Here is a 10,329-nt window from a genome sequence, read left to right on the forward strand (position 1 = left end):
TTGATTTATTCAGTGAGTGTATTAATAAATCAATGGTCTACCTTGTTTATTTAACAATCTGACAGACGGTAAAATAATCGAATTCTTAAATAATATTATTAATGAATTCGCTACCTACACATGAAATGTAATCCCACCCTATTCCCCTTTAATCCCAGCAATATTTTGACACTTACAAACAACACAACACAGCATAATTGAATTTAAATCGGCACTTGCGTATCAAGTGACGTCTACAGAGTAACTAAATGGACAGAACGTAAAACTACTCATTTATGAGGACTTTAGTCGGCTTCAGTTTGATGCGCGTATGTGGTTTTTGAAGGACGAGATAGTTTAAAAGTCAAAATTTAAAAGAAAGAATGTAGGTATGTGTTAGGTAGCTAATTTTTTAGTAATGCCATAAAACTAATTTATAAATCTGAGAAGTTTAATTCAAGTTCACAATTTACATAATATGAATGTAATATTTCATATTAATAAAGATATTTTTTATTTTCAATTTTTTTTTTTTGTTTTCTTACAATAAACATAATAGTAAAACAGAGTATTAAAAAAATAAAGCATAATTACATATCAACGAAATACATATTAATAGAAAAATAGTAAACAAAAAAATCCCACAAAGGCATGGCTTGTTCGTGGGTATACAAGAAAATGTAAATGAATTTTTGCTCTTATAATAAACAATGGACAGTTATAATATTTTTGTATAACATAAGAAAGAAAAAATAAAATATTCTGTAAAAAATAATACGGTATTTTTTTATTTTAAGTAATAAAAAAGGAAATAAAAAATATTAAAAAAAACACACAAATATTCTGTATTATTAAAGGGCAACAATATAAATCATAGAAAAAAAGAGTTCATATCTTTAGTTTAATCTTAAAATTATCTAACTCGCTTATTGATTCTGGCTGCCATGCTATGATGTCTAGAGAAAATATTTATATTTTAAATGTTTTCACTGAGTGAGCATTTGTGTTACACAAATCAGCTTGCTGTCCTATACCAAATTGTCTAGTTTCATTGCAATGCAGTGCCCTATGAAACATTAGGTTTGGGAAAAGAGTGATGAGGATTAGTCACAATAATGTATTGCCATTTTTGTATCATAATATCTCGAGGATTATTTTGCGAAAACGATTTTATGCATTCCAAAGAATTGCATATTATTTTTTTGAAATACGGGATTTTTTATTAGAAAGCACATTACTTCGGTTAGTTTTTATGAACGCACGCACAGTATTGTCCATAGATTATCAGAGCTGTCACCTGTCACTTTGACATGTATCATTTGTAAATTCTACCAAACAATTTCAAATTAGACATCACTTGTCGAAAATCGTTCACAACAATAAACACAAGATCTCTTAATGAAGTTAAATATTTATGGAGAATATTAACAATATGGAATTGCTGTGTAGAGCTTGTCTAAGAAATGACATTAAAAGTAATTCGTTTTATAGTTTAACTGAAAACAACCTAGACAAGCTATTTATTGACTTCATTAATACAAAGGTAATATGTCTGTCTAGATTTTTTCCTCAGTAATTATGTATTTTAATTTTAAATCATACTCTAATTTTACAATGCAGCATTATCAATAATTGTTGTGAGTTTATATAGGTACCTAAGTGTGAATGTGAAACACATACCAGGGCCCGTGTTACAATGGTAGAATTGAAGGAATATAGATCAAATATAGACATAATGGTGAATGTTAAACAGTGTGTAAAGTGGCCACTTAAACCAGCCAATGACAGATCATAAGCCCTCTAGATGCCTAGACTTCTATATTCCCCTCTCTAAAATATTCTTCATCTCTGTTGTAATATGTTATACGTTAAATTATTTTTTAAAATTTTTGTTTGAAACTTTGAAGAAGCAGCCCAAAGAAGTTAGAAATAAAGATATCAGGTGGTTCAAGGATGAATTCCCAGATTTCCATGCGAATATCGCTTACATATAAATATATTACCCTTATCTCGTCAGACCCATTAGTATCAGGTTTATGAAATACAATGCATTGAAAATGAACTAAATTCTTTTCAGAGGTGTTGACCTTGATGTCTGATCCATCTGCTCCGTCCATATAGAATATATATCATTAAAACTTGAAGATAATGAATCTGACTATTACTTGCATACAAATATGAGGACAGATAATAATTTGATTTATCCAAATAAATGTGGTGGTTGATAAAATTTCATATGCTACTTTATTATTTGACTTTCTCAAAAGATTTTTACATGCTTATATATTATTTTTTATTCTTATTATTTATGTGTATGTACGAGCACATTTAGTTTTTTTTTTCAAATAAAATAATGGTCGAAATCTTACATATTTCATTGCCTTCAAATTATATGTAAAATCAAATCTATAACAACAATATCTTGCTCACTGATTATATTTAAGTGATGACTCTAATTCTGCTTAGTTGAGATATTACTATATTAATAATAATTTTACAGGTGTCGCAAATGGACGGATTTCCACCAAACGTTTGCTCAAAATGTCTGAAGATTTTAAAATCTCTTCAGTCATTCAAGGAACAATGTCTAAAATCCCACAAATCAATAAAAGAGAGAATTGAGAAAATGGTAAATATGATTAACATCAATAATGCGTAGTTTACACGAGGACAGGACAATACTATCTGCTTCTAGTTTCGTACTTATTGTCAATGAACCGAGATATTGCCCTGATAGACGGGTAGGCTATTCTTGCAGGACAATGACAATGATCTAGGCTGTTCACGGAGCTGGAATGTGACTGTATTGTCCTTGTACGAACTCTGCTTAGCAATTTAACCATTGTCAACACCTGGCGGCTTATTGTAATTTATGTTTTAGAAAACATCGAAAGAAGAGAAAACAAATCATGATTGGATCCATGAAACTAAATTGCAAGATGTTAATGATAGTTTGGGAGATACTGAAATTCATACGGAACACCATGTAAAGAAGAGTAAGTAGCAATTTACATCTTCTATAGTTTATTGTATATATTTTTTAATACAGCTATCATTAATTTATTTTAGGCTTCAATAAACTCCTAGAATGCACCGTATGTCATAGTAAATTCTCTCATATGACAGCCATGAATAATCATATGAAAACTCATAAAGTTAATCCTCAAAAAACATATTTTAATTGTACAATGTGCAGTAAATGGTTTTTCAGCCATGAAAGACTCACGGGACACCTGAGGATTCATGATGGGAAAAAGGTAAAAGAAAAACAATATTTTATTAACATAGACTATCGACTACGTATTTACTCCCTTCTTTATTTTTCTGATACTCTTCTGAGAACATAAAAAAAAACCATTTCGCTCATGAGAAAACACCAATGTCATGCATACTGCTCTCATCGTTGACCATTTTAAAACCTTAAATGTATAAAAACTTATTAATAAAAATTCTTGATTCTAGCAAGCAGAATGTAAATTATGCGGGAAAGATTTTAAGAAATGGTCTGGACTAAAGCAGCACATGATTCAACACGAAGGAACCAAAAAGTATTTTTTTTTTTCACATATCCACTTCCATATAAGTGGGCAGTTACAGTATAAAAATATTTCAATAAATTGTTTACAGGTATAGCTGTCAATATTGTAGCAAACAATTTTTCTTTGATTGGGCTCTAAAAACACACGAAAAAAAACATTCACAACCAGAATCTAGTTTGCTTGCCGTTTGTGATAAATGTGGGAAATCCTTCACTTCTGTTGGAAATTTAAAAGTAAGTTTGCAATGCCACGTCTGACCCATTTTTAGATTGAAACTGGAATCTATGTTAAAATTAGGGTGCGGCAGCTAACTTTAACAACTGATTTGAAAGGTTAATAAAAAAAAGGAGTGGAGGTATCTTTTTTTTTCCTCGTGGAACAATCATTTAAAGTTTTTTATCAAAAAGTTTTAAAGATTGTATCAGTGAAGTGACAGCCCCCATTTTCAATAAACTGAGCAAGCAGAGTTTTCAAATTTCGCTCAACTTTTTCAAGCATTTCGATGGGTATATCGTTGAAGGCTTGGCATATATTGTCCTTAAGTCGAGCCAGGGTCTGTGGACGGTCAGTATACACAAGGGTACCCCATAAAAAGAAATCGCAAGGAGCCAAGTCAAGTGACCGAGCAGACCACGGAAGGACGCCTCTCAAGAAGATGAGGTGGTCAGGGAAGTTTTTCCTCAAAAGATCCATTCAATGTCGTGCGGTGCGTGCTTTGGCTCCATCCTGCTGAAACCACACATCCCCTAGGTCCAGTTATTCGAACTATGGGAGAAAAAATCCTCAATCATTTGGCTGTAGCGAGCTGAAGTCAACGTAACAGTGCGTTCGTTTTATTAAAAAAAGTGAGGACCAATTATTCACACTTTTGAAATCACACACCACACAGTCACACGTTCACAATGAAGTGGCTTCTGATGAAGTTCACGTGGATTGTTATCACTTCAACAATGCATGTTTTGTTTTTTAACGCAACCAGAAATGTGGAAGTGAGCCTTATCACTGAAGAACACGAGCCCGTCCTGAGGTACGTTTTCAATTAACGCGCACATTCTCATGGAGAAAGCTCTCGCACCACAGACAATTTATAGGAATGAAATTTAAGGTCAAAGTGAAGAATTTGTCTCACGGAGCGGTCGAAAATCCCCAAAGTAGCTGCATGTTTGCGCGCCGATCGCTTGGGAAAACGCAAAAATTACTGCTCCACTGCATCAATTTTTTCGGGTGTTCTGGCAGTCCACTGATATACTTGTGGGCTTGGTAGCGCATTAAAACTCTCCCTAAATCTGTCCGCCAATGAAATGTTTGATTGCCGGCCGGCAACCCGACCTCCGGATTGAATATTGAACTGAGTGCGGAAGGGACATTTAATGGCGATAACGGAGTAGCCATTAGAAAAGAACACTTCGACGGCAAAAGCGCGCTGCTCACTGGTCCACTGCATGTTAGTTACTGACGAGGCGGCAAATGAAACTTTAGGACCTGCTCTTTTGAATGAGACCAACCCCCACCCTTCTACGACCCCCCCCTCAACGCTTGGCGTCAAATACAAATCAGCAAAGTTAGCTGCTGCGCCCTGTATAAACGTGGTTTAAATATTGATTAAAATAGTAAATAGAAAAAATATCAATTGTAGTTTAGTGTGCAAGTACTGAGTATACAGTATACAAACAACACAAATATTGGTGTGTATGTATTTAGATTTTTAAAATAACTGTTTTTTATAAATTTACTTTCAAAATGAATACTTTGAAAATGAATTGTGGATTTTAAAAATATAAATCCACAAAAATCCTGGTTTCATTTTCAAATAAATTTTATGGTACTGAACTACGATTTTTTGTGAAGCATTTCATATTTTTACTGGCATTCTGAATTTTGTTTATCTTTACATAAAAAAAGGATTTTTAAATGTTCAAACATGGTTCTAGATTCACATGCAAGTTCACAGTGAAGCTCGTCCCTTCCCTTGCCCACAATGTGATAAACATTTTAAACAGGAAGGAAATTTACGGGACCATTTATTAAGACATAATGGACTCAAAAACTTTGTTTGTCCTGTTTGTGGAAAAGCCTTCACTACACAATCTGAGGTAAGAATATTATTCAAACCTTGTTCATTGCCAACTATATAATAATATATTCAATCAAGCTGTGGGTACAACGTCTATAGATGGATGACACATCATCATCATCATCATCATTCAATCAAGCTGTGGGTACAACGTCTATAGATGGATGACACATCATCATCATCATCATCATTCCCTTTCAATAGTGCATAGGGCACTGCATTGGTACACCAATCTCAGCATATCTCTATCGTTTTTGTTACATGAAGGTAAGATGATCAGTGTCAGCCCTGGGATTATGAACTATTCTAGTGTAAAATCACCCTTTTTAAATCAATATTTTATGTCAACCATGTCGGGAATTTAACTCAGGACCTCTTCATGGTAAGCAAATGCTCCAACAAATCGATGACACATACACGCGTCAAATTATTTTACCAAAAATCTAGAGTGTCGACTGAAAAAAGTGACTAAGCATTTTCTGTTTGACACAATAAGATCAAGATCAACAGGATGTTAATTCTTAAAGGCCGTTAATACGTAGACAATACAATACTATTTTGTCTCAGGGCTTGACCACTGTCCACGAGTTAAACAGCAATTCATAGGACAAAGAATTGTCCTGAGACATCGCCACCGATATAGACGGGCAGGCTATTTCCGCAGAACAATGATTAACCCCACCACTGTGCGTGGCTGCCAGCGGCCACATTGTCCTCATGTGTACACGTACAGACAGGACCTTGTGACAGTAGCGATTTACTTGACGTGAACATGTCGTTCCCAAAAAAAATATTCTGATAAAAAAGGCTGCAGAATTTTTTATTTTTATTATTTAGTTCTTAGTATAAAATTAATAGTATTTTTCGTGAATTCGCTTGTAACGGACACTGTCGTGTATTCATTTTCGCAGCGCTCACGTGTGAACTGCGGCCGTATTTTCGTATTGTCACAGCATTCCGTCCCGTGTGGCAGAGACTGTTGACAGAGCTGGGATAAGACAAAATTGTCATATCTATTGTATTGTCCATATTAACTGCCCTTTAATAATGAAATTGGACAGCAAATCCAGTTCAATGCCCTGGAGTGCATTAACTTCATCTCCGCCATAGAGACATCAAGAACTAAAGTCTTGTGATAGATTTCCGGTTTCGGGGAAGCCTGACAACCAATTAGGACAACTCATGATAACTAGTGACGCCGCGTGCGGAGTAAAAAAAATACAAAACTTAAAATCATAGCGACGATAATACAGTATAAAAAATATAAATTTTGGCTAAGTTTCATAATCTGTTAACAAATATATATTTTTTAAAGTACTGAACTTCCTCATATAAGAGAAAATATTTTGACCAAAACTTTTTGACCACTTGGCAATACTTACAAATTGATACATAAATAAACTGACTAAGCATGTTTCTTCCCTTCAGTCTTCATATGTATATTTGTTTCCAAATGAAATTATACTAACACAATTCTCATATGTTATTATTCTTTTTTTTACTAAAGAAAAAATAATTATATACTTACTCATGATGTACATAAACATTTCAATTTCGGGACCATTTTCAACGAGTCGTAAATAACTTACTATTAGGAAATGTGAATCAAGTTGGGGTATAGTCGGAATTGAACCTCGGACCTCTGATCCGTGACTCCGCAACACTAGCCACGGGATCACAAACTGATTCATTATTCATTCATTATCATCAACATTTTTTTTTATCAAATGCCAACATTCTTATGAAGGATGTTAAAATTAACCAGATGGTATTGGTAGCAGAATAATAAAAAAATATACTAAGCCACCACAATTATACCTTTGGCTAAGGAATTACCACTGTATTTGACAAATAATAATTTGGTTTAATAAATTGTTGCAGATGATAAGGCACACAACTCTTCACTCTGAAGACAAGCCATTTTCTTGTGACCAATGTAGCAAATGCTTTAAGAGAAAAGCATTACTTGTGAACCATATTAAAACTCACACGGGTGAAAAGAAACACAAGTGTGATACTTGTCAGAAGTTCTTTAGTTCATCCACAACTCTTACTGAACACAAAAGGTATAACATATTTAAATAACAATAGGTTCAATAAAACACCAAAATAAAAGGCACATAAGCCAGAAATTTATTCAGGTATAATACAGGTTCTCATTAGTATTTTTATTGTTCTAATGTTTTTTGTTGTAATTCAGTAATGTATTCAGGCCTCTTGGCTTGTAGTGCAAAAAAATAAATGACACGATGCAACGACAAATGGATATAAATATTATAAGGGGGGCTGACAATCAGGATAATATCTGGTTGAGTAAATGCAATCCTGGATCTAATAGGATCTAGCACCCTGCCACTCACTGAAAAGGGACGGGAATATACACGTTTGTAAATGAACAGAAGCATATTATTCTGCCCTCCCTTGTAAGCAAGTGTCTAGTTTTTTGTGCCAACTGAACCTATTTACGGTCCAGCTCTGAGTAAATATTTACTTTTGTTTGTAGTCTGTACTTTCTTGCTTGAAATGTTGTTTTTACTTTCAGAACTCACACAGGAGAGAAGCCGCATACTTGCATCATTTGCAGTCGAGCATTTGCTCAAAAAACTGTCTTGAGGAATCATTCCAAGAGTTGCGCCAAAAGACACGCTTTAAATACTTCCAAAAAATTACATTCTCTTCATTTCTCTGTCAACACTATGTTGGCTACAAATACATAAACCGTGGTTGTCTAATCAGCCTTTAACACTTGTACTTAAACCATTGACAAAAGAAAATTTAAGAAATGTATTAAAAAATGACATTGAATTCAAGTCCGGATGGGATTACGATGAAATTGATTGTAGAATCATTACCTATCGCAGAAGAGTACATATTAAATATTATGAATGAATCCATTACTTCGGGAGTGTTTCCAGAATCATGGAAAACATCTAAGGTTATTCCAATACAAAATTAAAAAACGCCGTTAAATGTGAAAATTTTAGACCCGTAAATACTCTGCCTAAGTATGAACAAATTTTGGAATATGTTGTAAAAGACCAACTTGTAGCATTTTTAGAAAGAGAGAACGTATTATGTGAACAACAATGTGGATTTTGAAATAATCACTCATGTGAAATGGCCCTTAACTTAGTAATAGAAAATTGGAAGGCAGATACAGATAAAAATAATTACATAATTTCAGTATTTTTAGACTTCAGAAGAGCTTTTGAAACAATAGATAGAGAAATAATCATTTTAAAACTTGAGAAAATTGGGATAAAGGGAATTACTTTAAAATGGTTCCAAAATATTTGAGTAATAGATATCAAACTACGAAAATTGGAGATATTCTATCTGATAGTCTTATGATTTCATTGGGAGTACCACAGGGATCAGTTCTTGGCCCTATACTATTTATTATTTACATTAATGACTTGGCGAAAATTCTTAAATACTGTAAAATAAGATTATCTGCGGATGATGCCCTGGTATATATTGCAGGAGAAAATTATGAATCCATAGTACATCAACTAAAATATGACCTTAAAAATATCGAAATATGGTTGAAGAAGAATAAACTTTAGCTGAATACAGATAAAACTAAGTTTATGAACATAGGAAATAAAAAAATTCCTATTTCACCAACAATAGTGATGGATGAAGAAATATTAAAGGAAGTGAAAGAGATAAAATATTTGGGGATTATTATGGATTCTAGATTGACTTTTTCCCAGAATACAAGATATGTGACAAATAAGATAGCAAGGAAGGTTTCTCTTATGGGAAGAATCAGAAGATATATAACTGCAGATTCGTGCAGGATGATTTATAACTCCTAATTGTGCCTCATATAAATTATTGTAGTAGTATTTTGTTTTTGGCAACTAAAGGGGAAAAAAATAAACTTACTGTTCTGCAGAATAGGTATGAGAGTAATTTTGAGAAAAAATAAATACACCAGAATAAAGTTGATGCTGAAACAAGCAAAAATTATGACAGTACGTCAACTAATATATTTTAATGTAATGTTTTTTGTTCATAAAATGATTAATGGTTATACCTCAAAAGAGTTGACTCAAAAGGTTTTTTCTAATCAATGTGAACACGGATATAAAACAAGAAATAAACATGAAGTAAGACTACCATTTCGTAGGAAAACAAGTACACGGAACTCATTGATGCACCGAGCTGTACAGTTATATTATAAGGAAATACCATTAGAAATAAGAGAGCAAAAAAATATTATTTCATTAAAATGTCAATTAAAAAAACATGTGTTTAGCAGATAAGTTTTAAAAAGTAATCTTATTGGTTTTAGCTTTATAGAAGTTTTCTTTTTAAGTGTACGTATATTGTTTAAAAATGTTAATAATTAGTAAAGGTTTTAATAAGAATTAGATATAAGTTAATATTAGGACATCATTTATTATGTTTGTTATTAAAGACAAAATAAAAATAATAATAAAAAAAAAAAAAACAAAAAATCAATCATTTGAATTATGTGCAGTAACCTAACCTAACTAAAAATTTTATCAATATTTGAGTGACATCTGGTGCTGAAAAACATTTCATAATGGTTCAAATGCTTAAATAAGTTGCTAGAATAATTAGGGGAGCTATAAACGTCTATACATTTTGAAAGCAATGTGTTTATCATATGAAAATATGTATGTGAAATATTAGTTTGTAAAATTAATTATTTTATGACTAAATAAGATACAATACAGAGATTGATTTCATCTAAACACCAAACTT

At 32.6% G+C, this 10,329-nt stretch overlaps 1 protein-coding gene across 1 annotated transcript; it reads left to right on the forward strand.

Moving 5' to 3' along the window:
* Positions 1–1,255: 1,255 nt before the first annotated feature.
* LOC148278806 (uncharacterized) lies at positions 1,256–8,366 on the forward strand. The gene is made up of 9 exons (XM_088230860.1): positions 1,256–1,522; positions 2,480–2,608; positions 2,861–2,975; positions 3,049–3,236; positions 3,442–3,527; positions 3,607–3,751; positions 5,450–5,611; positions 7,474–7,658; positions 8,135–8,366. Exons 1-9 carry the CDS (start codon positions 1,394–1,396, stop codon positions 8,307–8,309), a joined length of 1,314 nt encoding a protein of 437 aa, XP_088086986.1. The 5' UTR covers positions 1,256–1,393; the 3' UTR covers positions 8,310–8,366.
* Positions 8,367–10,329: the final 1,963 nt, after the last annotated feature.

The sequence above is a fragment of the Micrasema longulum genome, unplaced genomic scaffold (genome assembly GCF_059751315.1).
Source record: "Micrasema longulum isolate JH-2025_06_02 unplaced genomic scaffold, ASM5975131v1 h1tg000824l, whole genome shotgun sequence".
Lineage (NCBI taxonomy): Eukaryota > Metazoa > Arthropoda > Insecta > Trichoptera > Brachycentridae > Micrasema > Micrasema longulum.

Excerpts from the sequence above, each read along its gene's own strand:
- LOC148278806 (XM_088230860.1), top strand. The coding sequence starts at position 1,394 with ATGGAGAATATTAACAATATGGAATTGCTGTGTAGAGCTTGTCTAAGA. Across the intron at positions 3,528-3,606 it reads CAACACGAAGGAACCAAAAA|GTATAGCTGTCAATATTGTA; the intron begins GTATTTTTTTTT and ends AATTGTTTACAG. Across the intron at positions 3,752-5,449 it reads CTTCTGTTGGAAATTTAAAA|ATTCACATGCAAGTTCACAG; the intron begins GTAAGTTTGCAA and ends ACATGGTTCTAG.